Genomic DNA, 23,271 nt, shown 5'->3' with positions numbered 1-23,271 from the left:
ACTTGGCGCAAATTTGGAACGGTTTCCAAATCCCTCAAAGCCAAGAGTAACACGAGACAGCTGTCGTCTTTCAGTGATATAGCATCCAAAGCTATTTTCGAAATCGGTTTTACGTTTCCATGACTGAATCATTTACAAGGGAGTTTTATGATAGGTATAAATCCGAGCTAAGGTCATCCACGAAGCATAGTCTGATTGGTCTACATTAATATGGTTAATTACTACTTTCTTGAGAACTAAGGGGATGGCACTTAATTTCATATTAAAATGAACTCAAAGGACAATTTTGAAGTTTGAATTTAAAGCTTTTGCAAGCTTTGAATGAGTTAGAATACCTAGAAACCAATTATCTTCTACCGTTTTGGTTCTTTTTCTAGGATACAACCAAATTTGCCATGGCATATTTACTGCCAAAAAACCATTTTCTTAACTCATAACTAAAATTAGTATTAGGCGAGGTTTAAATTATTTGGCATCTATTGAAGTTTTACATCAAAAGAAATGAAACTAGATCAAGGAAGTTTAAACTTTCCACCCTTGGAAAGCGACGTTTAATTCTGTTCTACATAAGAAATTCTAACCCTTTTTAAGAATGCGGGAAATTGAGTCTGTATTCTGTATGCCAAACGAAAGACTTAGGCCTACTAAGATCTATTTTAAATTTTAGAACGAGGTCTATTTTTATTCTAGCTTTCGTCCCTAAAGTCTGTTATAATAACAGTAACTCTATTTATCAAACTGGATTAAGGTTTATAATCCTATTTTTAATCCATCGCTGTTGAAAGATTAAAACATCATTATGACGAGGTTATTTTAACTTTTGCTTTGGGTTTTTCTAGGTCTAGAGCTAAATTGAAGTTGAAACTCATTTTCTCGCTTCTTCCAATTTACTTTTTCAGTTGCCGAAAAGCTAAGAATCGCGTGTTTGACTTTGGGCCAATTTGGCTTGAAACTTAGAACCTACTCAAAAACATCTGAGGTTAAGTCGCTTTAAGATTAAGAACTTGTTTCAATAATTCGTCCGAAACGAAAACCTGGGTGATAAGTTCGCAACCAGCGAGGTGAAAGAGAGCTTAATGGCGCCGGTTGAACGCGATACCCCGAATAAAATATGGTAAATAATTGTTTTTGATATTACCTTGGAGTACAATTTCCACCACATCCAGTTGCGCAATTGCAAGAACTTGCGCAAGTTGCGTTGAATGACAATAAGGGCAACTCTGTAGGAAGATAATTAGAAACATATTTTTTAGTATTTGAAATGTTAAATTTTAATTTTACAGAGACATCAGAGAATGGGAGTTTTAGATTTAAGCTAAAAAGAATAAATAAATTATAATTACCTCTGTTCCTTCAACTTCTGGAATTGCTTCTTGGACTGATACCAACGGATCCATGATTGCAACCAAGTGATGATCTTGCTCAAACGCTCGTCACGCAACTCTTCGAGACGACCCAAGACACCGGCACGGAAGAAAATCTATTCGTTCCAAATTAAAAGAATAGCGCGAAACGACGAGAAATCGGCGACAAAAAAAAATGTATTAATTTGATTTGCTCGTCAAAGACAAAATTGGAGACTGTTCGAATTTTTACCCGCACCAAAACAAATACGGTGAATATTTTGTCAAAATTTTAAAGGAGAAAAATGGCTCAAAACTATTTTTCGCTATAACTACTGACGGTTTTAAAAGAAAAACTTAACTACCAAAATTTGTTTAATATTAAAATATTTTGGTGCAAGAAAAGTATTCAAAATTGGTTCAAAAATAGTAGAGAGAAAAAAAAAGAATCAGGGGGTGATTTTTGGTTTGAAATTGGTAAGAGAAGGGGGTGGTTTTGGATCAAAGGTTTTGTATTTTTTCAGAGTGAATTTTACGTTGGTTTTTTTTTAAATCTTTTTCAATCACGTACCTTTTGTCATTTTAGGGCGAGAGCGTAAAGCGGCTTAGCATTGATATAAGCTTAATATTTCAATATAAAGATAGAAAGCGGAAGTAAAAAAATGGGGTATGGGGAAGTATGGAAATGGACGAAAACAAAACAAAAAATGGGTGCGAAATTTTACAAAAATATATTACAAAAAAATATATTCTTAGCGTTTGTGTATTTTATATATATATAAAAAAAAAGAAATATACAGGGGGCTGCTCTGCGCCTACGAACGGTATTCTGCGCTGCTCGCAATCATGCCACAGTACGTGTCGGTTTTTTGGACTTCATTCCCAAAAATAATTCATCTTTTAAGTCTAAACTTTCCGTTTACTTCTTAATTTATATACTGGAAATTTTGTAATTGTAATCTAAGCGTTTGTTGAAGATGTCACCAGTGTTGTTGTTTTTTTGCTGTAGGCGTAGAAGCACCCGGTATATTAATAAAGCGGTCAAAAACAGCCAAAAAGTGCTGAAGCAAAACAAAAAATTCTTTTGGGCAAAATAAGTTGGGCAGCGAGTGAAAAATGAGTTCACCTATCGTTTAAAGATTTTTGAATTTGAATGTTTTCTAATATATATATATATAAATATTTTTGGTCGTTTGTAGTTCAAAACCACCCCAATTTTGCGACTTTTTTTTCTGGTTAATCTATATTCCATTTTGGTAAAAAAAATTATCAAAATTTGTATCAAAATCGTCAAATTGATCTAATTAATTGAATTGCTGCCAATATTTGGGTGTGCCGCGCGTGAGAGAGTGATTACCTTATTTTCCCCCAACCGATAGTCTTTGGGGTCGAGCCCAGCTGCGTTAACGATTCTCTCACTGGCTGCCCGACCTCCCAAATACTCTTTACTCAATGCAGCACAGAGAACTGCGTATCTAAATGAAGGGAAGAGAAACACACAGCAAACAAGATACAGTCGAAACTCTACTAGCCATAGATTGAGATAGATCCACTGACTCATTCACTATCTCCTCGCTGTTACGATAATCATTTCGATTAATATCGATTCTGATCGAAATTACTCGATAAAATATAATCATCAATCGCGATAAATACGCTATTTATCACGATGAATATTTCATCGTTATCATCTCAATTTCCTCATTAGATTATCGTAACTTTTTCTTAACGAGCTTCTGCGTTAGAAAAGCGTTTAAGCGCTCTGCATTGGTCGAGTTTCAACTGCAGAAAGGAAAATTGGGGGAAACGAAGACTGTATTTTCGGGTCTAATATCGAAAAGAAAAACTAAAATCGATCAAAAGCCTCGCATGCTAAAGTGACAGAACTCGATATAAAACAAATATAGGAACATTTCATGCCAAAGGCGGCGGCGGCGGTGGCGGCGGCGTTGTTCTCGATTCTCGGTTTAGTTTTAAATAAATATAATTTACATATTTGAGAAGCTCAAAATTCGAACATGCGCACGGAGATAAAAAGCGCAAAAAACCACTATCTTCGCGAGAAAAAAAAAGCGCGTTTTGGCTGTAGCTTACAAGATGACTACCATTCAAGATTAGGGACAGGAATTAAGTCTCTTTCGTCGCTTTAACGAAGATCTGATGGTAGCCATCTTGAGGGTATTTTTACGATAGGACCCGCGTCTCGCCCAAACGTAAACAAAGTGTCTAGAGGGGTGTTTCCCTACTAATGACCTAGTTGGGTTTCACCTCCTGACGTTTGTTTACCTTTGAATTTCCTAAACGAAAATCGCCTGGATCCAATTTGATGGCGTCCATCAGTTTTTCCGTCGCGGGTTTGGCTTCGATAAATCCTCTACCAAGGGCAGTCGGGGCCAGAATGGCGTAGCTAATTAAATTTGACCGGAAAAATTGGAGAAAAACAAAAATTTCAAACCGCCAAAAGTTTAAAAATAACTTTCCCGAATTAATCATTTCAAAAAATTTTTAAGTCAAAAGCGAAACTGGTAGAGATAAAAAAAGCGTAGAAAAGTGAGAAGAAAAAAAATTATAGAAAATAGACATCCAAAATTGGTTTTGATAAATTTCCAAAAAATATATAACCGGTCGCGTAACCGAGTTTTTGGCGGAACGATTAAATTTTGGCACAGATTTGAAACGATCGATCAACCGGATCAGACGAGAAAACATTTCGAAACACCGTTTGTAAATATAAAACGTGCCAGAATAACTACACATAAATAGCCGAGCGTAGACGATAACGTTTTCTAAATCTACTAACGATAATTATCGAGTATAATATCGTTCATTATCTAACGTACCTTAGATCTACCGAATCTATATTCAATCTGATCGATGGCCGAGACTTGAATGATCAAATCGGCGGCTGTTCTATCGTCTACATCGTCACGATTGATGTCTATAGCCGCCAGAGAACCGTATCTAAATTTTCCGATCTCAAATTTAGAGTTTGCGGATTGAATTTTCTGAATAATTTAATAAACGAAAGCCTATCTTGTACGCCGAACCGCGAGGAAATTGGGTGTATGGGGGTAATTCTACACGTATCTACTTTAATAACAAAAATATGGGGATAACGGACTTAACAAAAGAGATTTGTAAATTTTTCATTCGTTAACAGAAGGAAAATTAACTAACTCGAAGCCATCATCAGTTTCGGGTTAGTTAACTACCAAAAATTTACAAATATTTCTTGTAAAAGGGCACGATCATCATAACAAAAACAAAAACGGTGGTATTTTCTTAGTGGATTTTCAAAATTAGATCGTGTCATTCAAAAATTGGTTGGGTATTGGTAGAAAAAAAAACGAAAAACTGTAGAAAAAAACTGACTTACCAAGTTACCAACCAAAAGTTTAAAATATGGTAACAAAATATGATATCCCCTTAGTGTGTAGTCTGTGCTTAGGGATTTTCTACTGGGTTCGGTGGGGGGGGAGTGGGTAATACCGTAGGGTCACTACTTTTCTACATTTCTATATTTCGGATCTGAGAAGTGTGTGTGGAAGAGATGGGGACGTGGTCTGGGTACAATACGTGCCTTAGTATGACCCAATTTGTAGTCATTTACGTCCATTTGAATAGCTTCGGTGACTTTTTCGGCTATGGTTTTGCCTTCAACAGGGCCAGGGGGAATGGCAGTTGGAGCCAGAATAGTGTATCTGGACGTGGCAAGAATTTATAGGGTTATAGAGACGAGAATCACGAGGTATCTTCGCGTATCCGTTAACTCGATTTATAAACGTAGTATTGAATTCCGTCAGGAACCGTATGCCTAATCACGAGGGATGCTACGAGTATCTCGTCCGTGAGAAATTCTAGTATTTCTTTGGATATTTATTAGAGAAAGCGTAAGATTATAAAGAGGAAAGGTGAAAAGGTCAATAGGTCATATGCGTAGCGTTGCGAAAGCTAAAAATCTGGTTAGGATAAGACTAGTTGTCTCTGAATTGACGCGTGAGAAGAGAGTATTCGGCATTCCTGTAGAACCTAAACCTATACGTTGAACCAAGAATTTTCATCGGCTGAACCCGAACAAATCGTAACGACCTGAAACCTTGGTCTATTTTAAAACGTTGTGACGTACGTTAGACACGTCAAGTCTGACTGGTGACTTAGCTAGGCTCCGATATTGGTTTAAATTGCCTTATGTTTTCTACCCTGGCCATCCGTGGAGGTGAAAGGTGGGTTAGGTGTATGGAATAAGACTAAAGGTTCTGGCAAAACCTCACCAGCTCACCAAAACGTATTGTTGAAGGTTTTAATGGGTCTAAAGAGGCACTTCTTTGTGAATATATATTTTCAAAGGGCATGTGGCTTCTTAACTATCTTTGTGTGATTCAGCAGTTACATGGTGCACCTCTCAAGTAAAAAGGTAGAGACCTTCAAAACCCGGGGCAAATGGGGGTAGAGTATTTTTGAACCTGAGACAAATGGGGGTAGAGTATTTTTGAACCTGAGGCAAATGGGGGTAGAGTATTTTGAACCTGAGGCAAATAGGGGTAGAGTATTTTTGAACCTGAGGCTAATGGGGGTAGAGTATTTTGAACCCGAGGCAAAAGGGGGTAGAGTATTTTTGAACCTGAGGCAAATGTGGGTAGAGTATTTTTGAACCTGGGGCAAAGGGTTTAGGGGCTGTACTATACGTGCCTTGGTGTGACCCAATTTGTAGTCATTGGGGTCCATTTGAATAGCTTCGGTGACCTTTGCGGCAATGTCCTTGCCATCCTCACAACCCGCGGGGATGGCGGCGGGAGCCAAAATAGTGTATCTAAACGCGGTAAAACGTTACTACCGGTTTAAGGGTGCCCAAAAATCGCGCTCAAATATTAAGCCCGATTTCACTAACAATTCGCGAAAAAAAATTCAAAAATTTAGCTAAGCTAGAAGACGGTTCGAAGAGAGTATTCAGTTTGTGGTAAAAACAAAAATTTCATTCAACTGTAAAGGGTATTGGTGTGAAAAATATCTGTTCTTGCGAACATCGCGTCAAAAGCAAAAAAGTCATGCCAATGTAACGAATTGTAAGGATTTTTCGAGTGAAACGTCTGTTTTTGGCCACATCGAGACAAAAACAAAAAGACATGCAAGTGTGGGATGTATTCTGAAACATTTGATTTTGGGTTCAACCGACGTGGTTTTGGAAAAAATCTTTGCTGGGCACACTGAATCAGTCGGATTGAACTTGGCTTAACCGAAGGTTTTCAAAACTTTAGGTTTATATGGCAGAAGCCTTCATCTCGGTCAAGAAATGGGCATTGGTGTCATGTGGGAAAAATGCATTTCCCGTAAAGCGTGTCTTGGCAAACACACCCTCAAGTTGATGTCTGGGCTTTTGGAATATCGTAAAAACAGTGCGGGTTCGAATGGGTTCAACCAAATATTCAGAAAGGTTCAGGTTTGATTTGGATACTTGAAATGTTCGGGTTCAAACCACAAGGAATCAAAAAAACTCAAACTTAAAACTGGGCTGAAATGTTTTGGAAATTTCAATTTTCGGATTTGGTTATTAAAGGTTCCGTTCAGTTGTCCATGGTTCGAATACTCACTCCTGGTAAACGCGTAAAATGGTTAGGCCTAAAGTTAATGTAATTTTAAGCGCCTTTTGGTTAAATTAAAGTCACTTAAAAGTATTAAGATAAAAAGTATAAAAGTTGTGGTTTTTTCCAAGCTTACCGCTGCTTAAAGTCAGGGTACATCATCCTGTTGGGGAAACCTTTACGGCAAATACGGATACCCTCAAGTACACCGTTGCAAGTAAGCTGGTGCATAACCAAGTGAGAATCGATGAGACCTGGAGTTGCGACGCCACGTAGAAAAAAGCACGAAAAATTGCGAATTGAACGAAAAAAAGGATTAGAAAAAGCCTTAAAATGAAATCGTCCCGATGATCGCTAACTTAACGACTCCAGTTGATACTGGGGATTTAAATTAGTATCGTTAAGCGTAACGAGTTCATCGTAAAGAAAGAGGGAAAAGAAATCAAGAGAAAAAAAGCAGAAAAAGAGGATAGGAAATTGGATGTATGGTTGTTTTATGTGATTTATGTGGTTTGTGGTTAAAAAAAAAGAAAAAACAGTGTTTTGGGAAAAATTCTACTGGGATTTCTAACGACAAAAACGGTTCACAAAGTGCTTTCAAAAACAAATTATAGGGAAAACGTTGGACAGTGATTTTGTGCGTGTGTTTTTAGGTGAGATTGAAAAAGGACTTTACTATTGATAAAATGTGTATCAAAACATGTGTATTTGGTTCTACGTTTAACGTTTTCGTATACAGGGCTAATGGGCGAACAATACGGTGAGAAAATAATGCACAAAAAACATAGTGGCACGTAATTATTTGGTGCGTTTGGCAAAAAGTCACAATTTGTACCTGACAAATTATGTTTTAGGTAATTTAAAAATTTTGATATTCAACGCTTTACCTGGCGTTTTATTTTCGTTTGGAATGATGCAACGCACAAAGTGCGGCGAAGTGCTTCTCAAAGTAGTCATCAACTTCATGAGTTGCTCCTATTTTGCCGTTTATTTTTTTTTTTAAATGTAAAGCAAAATAGCAACAAAACCAAAAAGAGCGAAACAGCGACCAAAAATACGCGTTTGGAAAAGACAAAAAGACAAAAGACAAAGATAAAAGGTAGGATCAGAAAGAAAGAGACAAAGAAAGAAAAAAATATATGAACAATAACGAGCGGGTTAGGATAATTTCATTAAACAATAAATTTTTATAGACAAATGAATCTAATCATTCCACGAGGGTTTTAACTACCTCTTTGATATAGGCTCTGAAATTTTCGTGGGAGACTTGCAGGAATTAAGGATTTATTATCAGCACGTCCAAAAGTCAGCCACGAAATTCTCAGAGACTATTGGCTATGGAAGAAACTACACAGGTACTCTTAACTTGGGAACACGTATGATTCAAGCGTCAACAGAGGGTAGTAATAACTAGGTAGAGAGGGTTCAATATGGTTCGAACATATGCGTGTATGGGAGAAGTCTGTTCTATTTGGAGCTGGATATAAGATAAGATTTTGAATTGGTAATCCCAATGCATTGTCATATTTGGGTACAGGGGACTAGGGCCAATTTGTTTACCGGATAATAGGGCCACCACGAAAGGGACTATATCAACTGGGGTTTCATTTGGTTCCGTTTTATATTTATAAAATTATGGGACATGTTGGTTGGTAGTTTGGTTCATTCTGGTAATCTGGTTCCATTTGGGTTGAGAAATCCGAAATGACAAAGGTCGATGCTTGGCATTAGCATATAGAATGTCTAAATTCATTTGGTCTGGAGGCCTAGAGAGAGAGAGAGAGAATTCTGGGGGGACAGTGGGGCTTTTCAAGGGGGTTCCTAAGGGGTCCTTTACCTGGAGTCTTAGTTTCGTTGGGGATAATACAACGAATGAAATGGGGCTGAGTCGAATGCAAAGTTGTCATCAGCTTGTTCAATTGTTCCTATAAGATGTGGGTATAGAAAGAGAGAGAGAGAGATTCGAAGTGGGCGGGGCCAAAAAATAAAACAGCAAAAAGTTAAGAGCTTTTTTCGGTTAATCGTAATTAGTGCCACACATCTAATTAAATTACTAAGTTAGTACGTTTTATCCTACTTAAATGTTATTTAATGTATATATAATATATATATATATATATAATGTATATATATATAATTACGATATTTCTACCGCGTTATTATTAGTTAATTCTAATTATCAAAAGTAAACCAGAATATAAAACATACCGATTTTGATAACTTCAGGGTTGGTATGATTAATTTACTTTTGATAATACGGCAATAATTATAATACTCAATTGCGATGTTAGAAAGAAGCGATACTTGTAAGAGAAATTAAAAACTATCTGCCCCAATTTAAAGTTATCGCAATTAAGATATTATAAAATTAACTATATCTAGATGTTACGCATAGCGGCGCTTTTTTTAAGTGTTAATATAGGCAGATTTAGCTAGAAGCAACGAGAAAGAGTAGCTCGATCTCATATTTTCGATATCGTAGACGCGTGTCTCATTTTGATACGACTCTCTTAAGGGGGTAGAATTGGCGTTGGCGTTGGGGGGTTTCGACTTTTGATGGTTTAAGTTGAAGTTTTTCGTTTAAACATATACCGATGAATATGAAATATATATTTAAACAAAGGTTTCGTTAATTCAACCAATCATGAATGGGGGTGATTTGGGAAAGGATTTTATTGGGGGGGGGGGTCTGGTAAATGGGGGTGTACCTGGTGTCTTAACCTCGTTTGGAATAATACAGCGGACGAAGTGAGGTTGGGTTGAGTGAAGTGTTGCCATCAGCTCGCTAAGTTGAGTCTAAGAATAAGTTTAATCCGATGGGGAAAAAAATACAAAAATTAAGAACTCTAACTAAAAATCTATCAAAATAATTGCAATCTAGGGTAGCTAGTCCTTAAATAAACTTAATTAGAAAAACACGGTCGTAGTAGCTAAAATGAAAAATGGAGCTGGGCGGGAAGTACCCGGCAAAAGTATTTCAAAACAGTAAAAATAGTTTTAAAAAGAAAAAAAACGAAACCATAAGGGCTCAGATTTTGCGAGGATCCAAGAGTCGCTAAAATGGGTTGGTATGAGTATCGGTCTTTTGGTTTGACCCTGAAACCCACCCAATACATTTTCGTAATGAAAAATGTATATTTGTATCAGTGGTGTGAAATAGAGAAGAGAAGAGATTAAGATAGTGAGGATTTTCTGGTATATAGGGTTGCGAGGATTAATTCTGGAGGGATTCTGGGGTAGTAATGGAGTACCTGGAGTTTTAGTTTCGTTTGGAATGATGCATCGAACGAAATGGGGTTGAGTCGAATGCAGAGTTGCCATTAACTTGTTCAATTGCTCCTAAAAATCGAGCGAGAGTAACGACAAAAGCGACAATTTATAAAATTGTAAAATAAGTTAAATTATAAGCGTTAATTTCCTGCCTTGGCATTTGAAGTAAACGAAGATCATATAAGATTAAGACATTTAGCGTCAGTGCATCGAGACTAGTGTCTAGTTTCGAATATTGACATTAAGCATTCATTATTAACAATAACTTAAAGACTGAACCTTTTTAAATTAATTTCATAGTAATAAGTTAACTGATCTTAAATAGTCTCATTATATCGCCCATTGTGCGAGTCTTTGGGAAAAAACAATCCATGAAGATTTTTGGTACTACTACGAATTCGATGTTCTAGGAAGTTTAAGGTGTTGAGAGAGTTGGGATATGTTTGGTGTAAGGTTCGGTTGACTAGGGTGGAGTTGTCTCTAAGGACTGGTGTGTGGGTATATAAGGTATTTTGGTTGGTGTCTATTAGGTGTCTAGTGTGAGAATTGGGAAGCGTGGGGTTAAGTAAGTAAGATTGTTAGAAAAGGTACCAAGGAATACCTGGGGTTTTGGATTCGTTAGGAATGATACAACGGACGAAATGAGGTTGGGTCATTCTTAGAGTCGTCATCAACTTTTGCAGTTGTTCCTACAAAGTAGGTCAATATCGAATAATATCAATTTTCCGACTGACCTCGATTAAAGCGCGAGCTCCTTATCTTTCTCAATTAGCCAATAGTTTCCGATTTAAATAAAATCTTAAATTATTAAACTGCTACAATAAATAGTTGCAAAGCGCGCGTGGCGCGTATTTCTTAAGGTTGGTCCCGAGCGGAAAAAAGGAGGCTTTACCTTGTACAAACCAGATACAGTCTGGAAACCAGAACCCTTCTTCCTGCCACCGCCACCTGTTAATAAAAGAAGAACAATTTATTTTCTAGTTGGCGTTATATCTCAGGAATGGGACCGGGTACTTGAAATAATTGGTAAAGTGGACTTACCCTTGCCGCCGCCACCGCCGGACTTGTCGTCAATTCCGAGACCAGGATGGTCCTCGAAGATCTCTACCAAGAGCTTGTTGGTGCCGTGCTTGAACTGGTCGACGACGCAATCGTTCAAGGGATCCTTGTTCTTCTCGAGCCATCCGGTTATGTTGTATGGGACGGTACCGGCGTAATGGCGGATAGAGAAGTGAGCGGCAACCTGGCCGGGCTTCGGTGGCTTGGGCTTCTCAAAGTTGGGAGACTTGCCCAAATGGTTGTTCTTCAACTTCTCCTCAAAGGTCTTGTCGGAAGCCTTGGGGAACATACTTTCCTCTTCGAGAATGGAGAGGATACCCATGGGCTAATTTTTATTCGAGAGAAAGAGACGACGAGAAAAGGACCATCAGAAAGGATCGGTATCTTTCGAGGTTATCGATCGTTATATAATGATAACTCATCGATAAACACGTTTCATAATCGTTGACGGTAATCGTAACGGTATAGCCAAAACTCGAGTTCTCACAAAGAACCATTCTGTTGAAAACAACCATACACATAGCCACCGTAACGATTACGTCAATTTTTTGCGGTGAATATTGTGAAAAGGGTTAGATTCAACAAAGCATCTAAATGGTAAGTTTCAGAACTAGATTGCGGACAAATAGGACACCAACAGAAATGATTAAATGACCCAGTCAAATAGTCCTTTAGAAGACGATTCCTCCATTTAACATTTCCCTCAGTTCTGGGTCGTTTCGGGGGCAAAGTAGGGACGGGAACGTATCTCGAAGGGCTGGTTCGTGTGGAGTAAGTTTTCGTTCGCGCATGAAGGAGAAATGGGGGGAAAGGTGTTTGATTTGTCGTTGACGCGAGGTTTTACCTTCTCGATCAATTCGATACAGGCCTGCAAGTCCATTCCGAAATCGATAAACTCCCAATGAATGCCTTCCTTCTTGTACTCTTCTTGCTCCAAAACGAACATGTGATGGTTAAAGAATTGTTGCAACTTCTCGTTGGTGAAGTTGATACACAACTGCTCGAAACCGTTGAACTATTGGTTGGTAAGGCCAAATTCGGTGGGTAATAATACCATGGGCCAAAAGGGGGTATTTTGTACGGATTTTCCGTCAAAAATTTGAGGATAACAATAATGGGGAATTGAAAATTGAAAATTTTAAAACGGCGGATGGATATTGGTATTCGATCATTCAATTCGAAACATTTTGGAATATTTAAAAAATAATAATAATATTGAGGAAGGGCCATTAAAAAAAAAAGTAAAAAAAATAATATCGTTCGGGAATCGTGTGTAGGAGGAATCGATATTTCAATAAAATTTGAATCGATGTTAAAAAATCGTGATATTAAACATGCGAAAATGGTATCATTCAAAAATGTTTTTGTGGATTAGGTATAGAATTAGGTAAAAAAATTGGTAGAAAAGAAAATGAAGAAGCTTGATGTTAATAACAATTTAGTTAAACTGAACTAGTAAGAACTAATTTCGCTCTATCGCCAATTACCCTATAGGTTGTCTATACGATTAGTCAACGTTTTAGCCTAGTGACCTATGAAAAGCGTACACGTATAGCGAGCGGTTTTAATGCTTATGTGTATGACGACGCCTCGAAACTTTGAGAGCCTACCTTCTCGATCAATTCGATACAAGCTTGAAGATCGAGTCCGAAATCGATAAATTCCCAATCGATACCCTCGCGTTTGTACTCTTCTTGCTCGAGTACAAACATGTGGTGGTTGAAGAATTGTTGCAATTTCTCGTTCGTGAAGTTAATACATAGCTGCTCAAAGCTATTGAACTGAATTGGGAAAGAATGCGTGGTCAATGGTCTAAGGACAAAAGGACCGAAGCGTGTGGGCCAATAGGTCAAAATGGTAACTTTAGTAAGGCCTGAGGTTTGGGAATTGGTGTTACGATGCTAACTTTAGCCAAGGAATCAAGAATCTACGGGGGATCAGTAAATGAACCATAAGGATAGGACTGGTGTAACTCGAATGGTTGAGTCGTTGGTTTGAAAGATGGTTGGTCAAATAAGGGTCAAACATTCTTGGTGTTTAAAGGATAGGTTTGAGTGGTATCCATCGATAACTGAGCAGATATTTATAACCTATCAGCGCTTCTAGTTGTAAATTACTCTTGACTGTCTACAGTCGTACGATACATCGCAACGCGTTTGTATAGGCCTATTATTTCGCAAGTAATAAGCTTAAGCTAAAACTCGCTATAAGCGCCAAGATTTAATTCGGGATGGAATCGAACTCACGTCGAAGATCTCAAAACCAGCAATATCCAGTACACCGATGAAATATTGACGTTTCTGCTTGGTGTCCAAAGTTTCGTTCAAACGCTTAACGAGCCACTTGAAGACCCTGTCAAACATAGCCTTAGCCAAAGCACCACCTCCGTATTGACACTGTTTTTGGGTGGAAAAGTACGCTCCGATAAGTACGTATCTCTCGGTATAGTTGGATATATTTTCTCTAAAAGCGACAATTACCTGCTCCTTGCTCATTCCCTTGGTGACGAAGTCGTTACCGACCTTTATCCTCGGCTTAACGAAATTCTTGTAAAGGTCGGCGGCGTTAAGACCCAACAAGTGGGCGATCTTCTCACCGGCTTCGGTACCGTCTGGCTCAGCCTGCTCTTCTCGCGGCCTCTGCTTGAACTTCATCTCACCCATGTGCATGACGGCGGCGGTGATCCTGTAGCAATTAGTCTTGTCTTCCTCGTTGAAACCCAAGACGTCGAAAGCTTGCTACATTTCGTTCGAGCAAAACGTGTTAGAAATCGAACAACAAGCCAACAAAATCACAACACACCGATTCCTGAATAATCTACTCTTAGAAGAAACGAACACAAAACACCGCTAAATCTTGCTACACATCATACTAATCTATACTTCATCCTCTAGCTCTAAAACATTCCCCATTTTCCCCATTAAAAAATATTTTTACCCTTTAGACACTCATTTCTATTAAAACTATAAAAATCTAGCACTAAAACTAAAACCCATTAATACAAACGTTAACTTAATATTATACCTAATTAAACAAATTACGTAACGATTGTTAGTAAACAAATATTGGACAAGGCATGGAAACGACGAGGGTTAGATTTTAACTAAAAGCGTTCGGACGAATACTACTACATACTAAAGCGACTTTTTGAAAACTATCAACGGAAATTTTAGCCAAGACCAATAATTCCTAAGCGTTTTTGTTTCGCATTTTTCCTCGATAATTTTTGGATCAGAGCAATTGAATTCGTAGTCAAGCGAATTTACTTTAAACGACGATGATAAGCTAGATTTTGAAATCGTTGTCTAGAACTTACATCGGTGATCAACATTTCTTCTCCGTCATCGAGTCCTTCGATTTTGGTCTTACCCTGAGACACGTAGTGGTATTTGTTGATGTCATTACCGAGTAGCAGCATTTCTGATCATCCAGGGTAAGTAGAGGACAAGTATTCAATCAGGGAGACGGGTAAATAGGATCAAAAATGTCAATGTTAGAGTAAAGGGTAAATTACGACTTTCTACGTAACTATGGTAGTAAGGTGTAAGATATTCCGGGTGTTTTTAGATTAAAATTATTAGATTGAAGAGTTTCGAATTAGCGTGCGGGCAACATTCTAAAATTGGTAGTAGTCCGAGACAACCCCAGGTTTGAACTAACACGTTCATTTTGGGGTTAGTTTCGTCTACCAGATCTTCAGGAAAGTATGGCGTCGCGGCTTACGTTAGGTGCGCCGTGCGCTGTTAGCAGAATTGGTTAAGAGTATCAGCTCCCGTTAATCCCAAGTAATTAGGTGTCTACTGGGATGGAACTGGACTGTGGGTAAGGCAATTATACTAAATTACAGAAGAGGGTCCTTTAGTTACGTAGGGCGTTAAGAATTGGTGGTGGAAATGGTTGGTTCGTGGATCATATTGCTCTCTCTACTCGCGACATCATCCAATAAACGGGAGTGTCACGTCATGTCGTAAAAAAAGTATTCAAATACGCCTCGGAAATACCAGATTGGCTTTTGGTTAAATATTTTTCAAACTTTTGTCTAAACTATCTCGGTCTATTCGTGGTGGTAATTATTATTAAAGTATTCAGACTGTAATTGTATTACTTTGTAGTGGTATTAAAAGTTGTACCAGGGGTTTAGGGGCTCTTTGGGTAAATGCTTAGGATTCAGGGGGTATATCGCGTCACTCACATCGGTCAACTCCATTTCTTCGCCGTCATCGACGCCGGCGATTTCAGTTTTACCTTGGGACACGTAGTGGTAGTCGGTAATTACACTACCGTCGAGGAGAAGCATTTCTGCCGTTTACAAAAAAACGTTCACGGAGGGTGGAAAGAGAACAAGATATTTTTTGGCATCAAAATTTCGAGCAAGGATATAATTGGTATTGGTTTTTGGTTCACATTTGCTTGGTTGATTGGTAAGAATTGGTACGGTTTAAAGATATGATTTTGGGTCAGTTTAATTTTGTGCAATATTGTAACGTGCCGCAGTCTTTTGGGATTGGTCATGTTGGGCTGTTGGACTTTCTTTCAGAGGGATTCAAAAAGTTACCTTGAAGTTTAGGCTATAATATTCAGGATGCTTTTGGTTGAGGGAGGGTTTTTTTCAAAAATAAGTTTAAAACCAGTGATTTGGATCTGATTTAAAAGGCTGTATTCCTGTGCAGAGTTTTCATGGGGGGGGGGATAGGATAAGTTGGCCTAAAGACGGGACGTTTTATAAGAAATACAATGCAGAGGGCAAACTGTGCAGATACTTGAATCGCCAGGACTTTCTTCGGACAAGGTGGGATCTTTTAACTCGAGCAAAGTTCGCAAAGGGTGGATTTGATTTGTGTCATTTGAAATTCGGTGCAGAGAGAGAGAGAGGTAATCGCCAGGACTGCGTTTCAAGGAGAAATACCACGGCTTTTCTTTTGATAGAGTGTGTCGGTTCAAATTTATCGCAGCGTCTATGACCGATATAGTAGTATACCATCCTAGTACTTAACTAATTCTGAACAACGGTTTTAGGATGGTAAAGTGTGGGGAGACGATTACACTGATTTCGTGGGTTCACGAGGGGAATATTAGACTGATCGTCTCCGCCGAGGTTTATCTTTACTCACATCGGTCAATTCCATTTCCTCTCCATCATCTACTCCGGGAATTTCAGTTTTACCCTGGGACACGTAGAAGTAATCGTGGATATCGTCCGAAAGTAGCAACATTTCTGAATTTTTAAGTAATATCGGGGGGATAAAGAAATAGATCATCAATATCGGAAACTTAACCAGGAAAGTTTTTGATGGGACGGATGGTTTTCGAATTCCCCGATTATTGGAAACGAGGAATGGATTCGTATTGGAAGAGCAGTGGCATCGGTAGGGATAATTAATTAGGTGGGTTTACGAATCGATTTAATAAAAATAAAATACTTTTTTCGAAATATTAATCGATTAAGTTTCTGTACTACATATTTTTGTAATGTGAATTATAATCGATCCTGGCGATCGTTAAAATATAATAAATTTACATTTATATTACTGAGGGGTAACTCCATAAAACTATCGAATTGGTTGAACCCTGACTTGATATCCTGGCGATCTAGCTCGATTATTTGATAAAATAATCAGGCAATGATATCCTCAAATAAGTATTATCTGGCATGATATTCAATTCTGGCGATCGGCAATTGCAATCGATTGATTTTGGGAAGAAGGGACCCCCGGGAAAAATTGGGTCAACTGAGTAAGATTCTTTCAGTTGGGTTTCGTAATTAAATTTCATAAATATGGGACAAGAGATGTACATTTTTTTAAATTGTCGTTTGATTTATGTGTATCTATAGCTGATTTCTAAATAATAAGTAATGTAAAAAGAAAAGATATCTAGCGGCTCAAAATAAGCGATTGGCTATGGCTTAGCGTGAGAAAAAGCTCCTAAAAGAATTCCTCTTACTCAAGAGTTATTTTGGCAAAAAGCACAAAAATATGAAGCAAAAGAATTGTTTGCCTAAAAGCTGGTATGCCTGGCTCTATTAAGTTTGTTTTAAAATTAAAGTATTTAAAAAAAATTACTAGAAATATAGCATTAAGTTTTGATGTAAATGTGTAAATTGTTGGTGGCTTATACGCGTTGGACTAAAAAGAGCTTACCCTTCATGCCGGGGATCTTGCCGGACATAAGTTGGTAGAAAATATGGTAAGAACGCTCAAGGGATTGTTGGGAGATGACACGAGCCTTCTCCAACAAGTCTAGGGGAAAAAGTAATTTCACAATTACAAAAAAGGCCCATCTCTAACTTGGAGAACAAAAAAATGTTTTCAACTTACAGCTCTCAATATCAGCACCGGACAATTTACCAGTGGGGCCGAAATGAATACGGATGAATTTACCCTAAACGCCAAAGAAAATCCCTCGTAAGTATTGTAATTAAACGTAATAATTAGTAATTAAGAGATACTTACGAAACGGGAAGAGTTGTCATTACGCACGGTCTTAGCGTTACCGAAGGACTCAAGGATAGGGTTAGTTTGTACGACCTGATCCTCCAAGTTAGCCTAGAATCGTCGAAAAAGAAACAAGAATTAGAGACGGAATTTCAAATATCTGACGTTAAGAAACACGCATCGAACGTTTCTTAACGTCTACGTACACTTAGTTAAAAAGCTTCTCAAACACCAAAGCGTTTACTTTGGTGGGAGACAGCCTTTAACTTCTTTATAAGTGGACAATATTTAAGGCATAGACGACACAGCAATGCAGGCAAATAGGGTTAAGTAATAAAGAGTAGTTAATTGGTTTTTTAGGCAGAGCTTATTTGGATTGAAAATACCTTTAGTATACTAAGTGTAGAATATTATTATTTTTAACACGAAAAAGGTGTAATAAACTTTGGAATTTCTCTTGATATCTGTCCGTAGAATCTACAGAATGACTGTCAAATGTCTACAAATGGATGAGGGTCTTCTTTTCGGATTTTAGGAGAAATATTGGTTTCTTGGTCCATTGGTTGGTGGGATCAAGTACAGGGGGGTTTTTTGGAATCTATTTTATACCTTCTTGGAAGCTTCAGCTTGTTCTTTCTTGCTGGTGGAGGTACCGAGCTGGGCGAAGTAGGCCAATACCTTCTTCGTGTTTTCAGTTTTACCGGCACCAGACTCTCCGCTATAGTTGATATGAGCAATTTTAACATAAATATCCCACTAACACTAACGTGTACGGTATTTTTCGGTGACGGATAAGGTGTACGATTACGAACAAGGACGGGTGTCGAAGGAAAACTTGGCTATTTGGAATTATCGTAAAGGAATTCGTGGGATTGCGATTTCCGGATGGGGGTTCATGGGATAATAATTTGGATGGATTCTAAACTCATCTAAACCTAATTTACGCGTGGTTTCGTGTATGTATTTTGTTGGTTTCTATACGCTTTTTTACGCAAAGAGTTTTAGAGTAAGAAAAAGCTCAGCGAAGCCACACAACATCGAGGCGAAAATACGATATACAAAAATCTACTAGTAATTTTTTCCTGGTTTCTACTTATAATATCTTAGTTAATTCTAACATTAAGTTTAACTTGCACTTATGAAAAAAAACCTAAATTTCGAAAGCTATTTTTGTCAAAAATAAATAAAGCAACTTTAATAGCTAAATTTGTCAAAAGCGGCTTAAAGCTCGAAAGTGAAAATAAAAATCAGCAGTTTTCTCAATTTTGCTTTTTGGCAGCGGTTTTTGGGGACTTACGCCGCTGGACATTTTCCTTTTGGGTCCCGCAGCTACGAGGGCGAAGTAGAGAATAACTTTCTTGGTGTTTTCAGTTTTACCCGCTCCAGATTCGCCACTGAGGATTGGTGGTTGGATATGATTTTGGTTGTAGGTGTTGTTAGAATTGGGAAGAAACGATTATTAACAATAGAAGATTCGATCGGATCAAAGGATAAAATGGGAAAAGGATTGCAAGTTCAGAGTACAAGTCAAAATTTAACCTAACCTTATTTACCACACACAGAAAACTGGTTAAATACTACAACCTCCCAAATATTTAATACCGAATTTAATTTACCACCCATTATATATATATTTTAAGTTTGACCCTAATCGTTCTGGGGAAACTTACGTAATCAACATAGACTGATTTTCACGGTCTGAAATGATAAAATTAAATAATAATATTTAGATTCCGATTCTAAATATAATTTGGTTAAATTAAGTTAGATATATGTTTAATATACGTTATAAGTATGGTAAATATTGATAAAACAAACATAATTTAACTTAGTAAGCTTCTTGAATTTATTAAACTACTTAAAATAATATGTATCGGCTCTCCATGTTTTAAAATTTAGGCCTAACCCAACACTATTTTCACAAAATATTGGACCCTTTCAGAATTGAAGAAATAAGTATGTTTAAATTTGCAGTTCTTATTTATAGATAAAATTGCGAAAGCATCTGGATATTTTTCCATGCCCGGAAATTTTCCGCTCAAAATGACTAAAAACTTCTAAGCCCTAACAACTGAAGCGTCGACAGAAATTAAACCTAATTACGTTAGAAAAATATCTAAACTCTGCGTAACGCTTTAGCGTATGGAGTGAAAGATAAAATAACCGAGCCAAAAATCTATACAAAATCTAAAGGAGAGTGTTATATAACTGGCGTACGGGGTTGGCTGCTAGCCTAAAAATAGATTCACTCCCTCTTTTCGCTAACGCGCATGCTCCGTGGATGCTGATACGGAGCAAGCACCAGAGAGGCCCGAGAGCAAAGAGAGAAATGTAGCTCTGGCGCGTTTCCATATATGGTTCGCGCCCGCTCTTCCTCAACGCGAGATACAGGACTAAAAAAATTCCGACACAAAATAGTTTTAACCACGTCGGCAAAGATGTTTGTTATTTAGCTTGCCAGATACTATAATAATGAGTCGAGACACTAAGAGAAGAGAAAACTTTTTTTGGCTCTTAGCACGCCTCCGTACTAGACTTAACTCTGGATAAAGTTGAGGGCTTAAAATGGGGCTTTAAAAAAAGGTTTACCGAATTATTTGTCTAGTCTTCTAAAGGTTGCGTCCTATGACTTCTATCGTACCAGTTTTAAACTCTTTGGAGGCGCCAAGAAAGATTGAATTTACATTCTGGGACTTTTCCAGATGCTCTCAAGAATATATATATCTATATATTTATATATCAATCCGGAATAGGTCATATTCTTTAAGTCAAGCGCTAGTCTAAACTGAGTATACGAATTCCATACCATCCCCCCAATTTTTACCTATAAATACTTTGATGTTGAATGGTTTTAAATGCGTAATTAGGCCTAATGCCTGGCTAATAGTTTAACTATTGTTTTGTTGGTCACGAAGAAGGAGCAATGTTAAAAGATGCCCAATATGACTTGACCAATTTGGTCTTGGCGTAAATTTGGTATTAGATCAAATTTGAACTCACTCTGCAACATGTTCATGTATGCTCCGTCAGAGATGGCAAAAATATGGGGAGGGACTTCATTCCTCCTCCTACCCTTGTAGATGTTAACGACACGGGCCGTGTAGATGGGATACCTCTTGTAAGGATTGATGGCTACGCAGAAAAGGCCAGAATAGGTCTAAAATAGCGAAATTGGACAAAAATAAATTAGACAACGATGTATTGATATAAATGAACCAAAAATACGTTTCTTTGAGAATAGAGTCTTGCCCGTCATAACTCTCGGAGGCAAATACAGTATTTGCAACTTGGACATTCAATTAGAAACGTGTTTTTGATTTAAAACGTGTCATGCTTTCAAAATATTTATGTTTCATTAAAAACTAAGGTGGGTTCAAAATCCTTTAAAGTGGGTTTGGGGTAGGGGGTAATGGGGGTATTTTTGGTCTATTTTACTGTGTCATAAACATCTTGTCGATTTAATAATATTCAAATTATTTAATCACATCTTGATGAACCTAATTATTTCCTATGACGCAGTGAATTTTTCGTAGTCTTTTTTTTTCTGGAACAATTTAGCGAAGCTTTAAAAATATTTACTTAAATTCAAAGCAATTTAACAGTAGCTTCAAAGCCAAACGAATTATTTTAAAATTTGGTAGAAGTTCGAAAAAATTAAAAATAAAATTTTGTGAAAATTTTTGAACAGTTTTTTTTTCTTTCTTATGCGTAAAATGCCAAAATGTTTTTGCGAAAAATTATGGTAAAAAAGGTTAGAGCTACTTAATTTGCAAAGCTATACGTAAATTTCAAATTAATTAAGCTTAAAAGATCGTTTCGAAAAGACACGATACTTTTGTACTTAATCAATATGACACCGCGTACGAATTAATTGTGAAAGCGTGCGTAAAATAAGGTATTAAGTGTTAAAATGGCGGATATCAAAGCTCTTTAATTTTCAACCATAGAAAAGAACCAGTTCGATGTTCTTCGAGATAAGAGGTCATCTTCTATGGTTGAAATTCAGAGAGGGTTAAGCGCTTGGCCATACTTACGTAAATAAGCTGAGCGTAGTAACGCTCTTTCAAGTTGTACAAAACACTGGCGTCGTTCAAATAGGTCAAGTTGGACATATCCTCGGCTTTCTCGTACTTGGGAGGATTGACTTGTCCAGCCAAATCCTTCTTAACGGTACGTGACTGTTTTTCGCGATAGGATAGTACCATACAAGAAGGGGACACAGTTTGGGGGGAGATTTTGGGTCATTTTTGATACAGGATTCGATGACGAGGGCAAAATATATCGATACCAAGTCGATTTTGTACAAAGGTTGACCGGGCATAGGGCAGATACGGTTTGGGCCATTTGATTTGGGTGGTATATAGGAAACGGGCGATAAATATCGATACGAAGTCGATTATATAGTGTTTGGTAGGGTTCAAAGGTTGATTGGGTTACGGTTTTGGACCATTTGATTTTTGGGGTTATATAGGAATCGATCACCAGCGAAAAATATCAAAACGGAATCGATATTCATGGGCGGAAAAAATGACGGGAAAAATTGACAAAAAGAGGACAAAAAAGAAAAAAAAGAGAAGAAAGAGTTAATAATTTTCGAAACGATTAACTTACGTAAATAAGCTTTGAATAGTATCGCTCTTTCAGATTGTATAAGACACTAGCGTCATTCAAGTAAGTAAGAGAAGACATGTCTTCGCATTTTTCGTACTTTGGCGGGTTGACTTGAGACAATAGATCTTTCTTACAAATTCTCTGAAAAACGACAATCTCGACGCGTTCATACTTATTTCTTTTAACACTAAATAGCATTGAAGATTATGCTGATTAACTCAATTAAGCGCTGAAAGCCAGCCTTCAAATTGGATATTACCCTAATTTAAACCTAATCTACTAAGGTTTAACAAAAGTTAAGGTAAAACCTTAATTGTAAATGCTCTAACTCTAAGCCCAATCTCTAGCTCATATATACTTCCGCAAGCCTAATTATGCCAAGGAATGTTTCTAGTAGGTTAAAGGTCACTTCCATTTCGGAAAGCTAATATAACTCTGAAAACTATATGAAGCAAAAGTTTAAAACTAGGCTTAACTAATAAAAGCCGAAGCCTATAGGTTAAAGGTCAACTCTAAGCCTATCTAATTCAAACTTCATTTACTGCATGTATAACTGATGCCTCTGCAAATAGTCTGAGCTGGCAAGAAGCCAGAAACTTAAGATGGCGTATTTTAGAGCAATGGAAGCCAATAAAGGTCAAAAATTGTCGAGGTTATCTCACCTCTCCGCCGGGCAAGTCGACGGTGACCATGTCTCCCTTGGTGCTAACAATGTTACCCAAGACGAAACCTTCTTTGTCATCGGGGATCCAGACCATCTTCTTGCCATCGTAAGGCTTAGTCTGATCCTTCCTCTTTTGTTCCAAAGAAACGTACAAGTACTGAGTTGGATCGGGATCATCTCCCACTTGTTTAACAACCCTCGGCATGTTGGTTCACTTGATCGAAAAAAGTCGAAACGAAATTCCGCGCACCCGTCTACCTTTTTAAGTCTCCGACACAAGAGGAACGGAGTAGGAACAGCCCTGGAGCTTT

The 23,271-nt window shown here is 37.6% G+C and overlaps 1 protein-coding gene across 29 annotated transcripts in view; it reads right to left on the bottom strand.

Moving 5' to 3' along the window:
* Positions 1-23,271, bottom strand: part of Mhc (myosin heavy chain) — a 34,356-nt gene extending 11,085 nt beyond the window's left edge. For 2 of the 29 annotated variants that reach the window (XM_089842861.1, XM_089842858.1), the window contains exons 1-19: positions 22,959-23,270; positions 21,720-21,863; positions 20,686-20,842; positions 19,356-19,383; positions 18,295-18,403; positions 17,704-17,796; positions 17,569-17,632; positions 17,392-17,490; positions 16,363-16,466; positions 13,732-13,989; positions 13,498-13,647; positions 12,862-13,032; positions 11,234-11,576; positions 11,085-11,140; positions 8,760-8,847; positions 7,059-7,176; positions 6,033-6,153; positions 1,344-1,480; positions 1,139-1,220 (exon numbers count right to left, since the gene is read on the bottom strand). In XM_089842861.1, coding sequence (XP_089698987.1) covers positions 1,139-1,220; positions 1,344-1,480; positions 6,033-6,153; positions 7,059-7,176; positions 8,760-8,847; positions 11,085-11,140; positions 11,234-11,576; positions 12,862-13,032; positions 13,498-13,647; positions 13,732-13,989; positions 16,363-16,466; positions 17,392-17,490; positions 17,569-17,632; positions 17,704-17,796; positions 18,295-18,403; positions 19,356-19,383; positions 20,686-20,842; positions 21,720-21,863; positions 22,959-23,165 — 2,529 coding nt within the window. In that variant the 5' untranslated portion in view covers positions 23,166-23,270. Of the gene's footprint in view, positions 1-1,138; positions 1,221-1,343; positions 1,481-2,700; positions 2,819-3,629; positions 3,751-4,923; positions 5,045-6,032; positions 6,154-7,058; positions 7,177-8,759; positions 8,848-9,630; positions 9,719-10,173; positions 10,262-10,793; positions 10,882-11,084; positions 11,141-11,233; positions 11,577-12,095; positions 12,267-12,861; positions 13,033-13,497; positions 13,648-13,731; positions 13,990-14,567; positions 14,672-15,443; positions 15,551-16,362; positions 16,467-17,391; positions 17,491-17,568; positions 17,633-17,703; positions 17,797-18,294; positions 18,404-18,982; positions 19,080-19,355; positions 19,384-20,685; positions 20,843-21,719; positions 21,864-22,296; positions 22,438-22,958 lie in introns of all 29 variants that reach the window. The other 27 variants (XM_089842860.1, XM_089842856.1, XM_089842852.1 and 24 more) reach the window with 25 other exon arrangements.

This window comes from Phalangium opilio, unplaced genomic scaffold, assembly GCF_054372755.1.
Source record: "Phalangium opilio isolate 3A_F unplaced genomic scaffold, DU_Popi_V2 ptg000070l_1, whole genome shotgun sequence".
Classification (NCBI taxonomy): Eukaryota; Metazoa; Arthropoda; class Arachnida; order Opiliones; family Phalangiidae; genus Phalangium; species Phalangium opilio.
The sequence above is the reverse complement of the archived record's forward strand: the minus strand, read 5'-3'. Positions and strand labels throughout refer to the sequence as shown.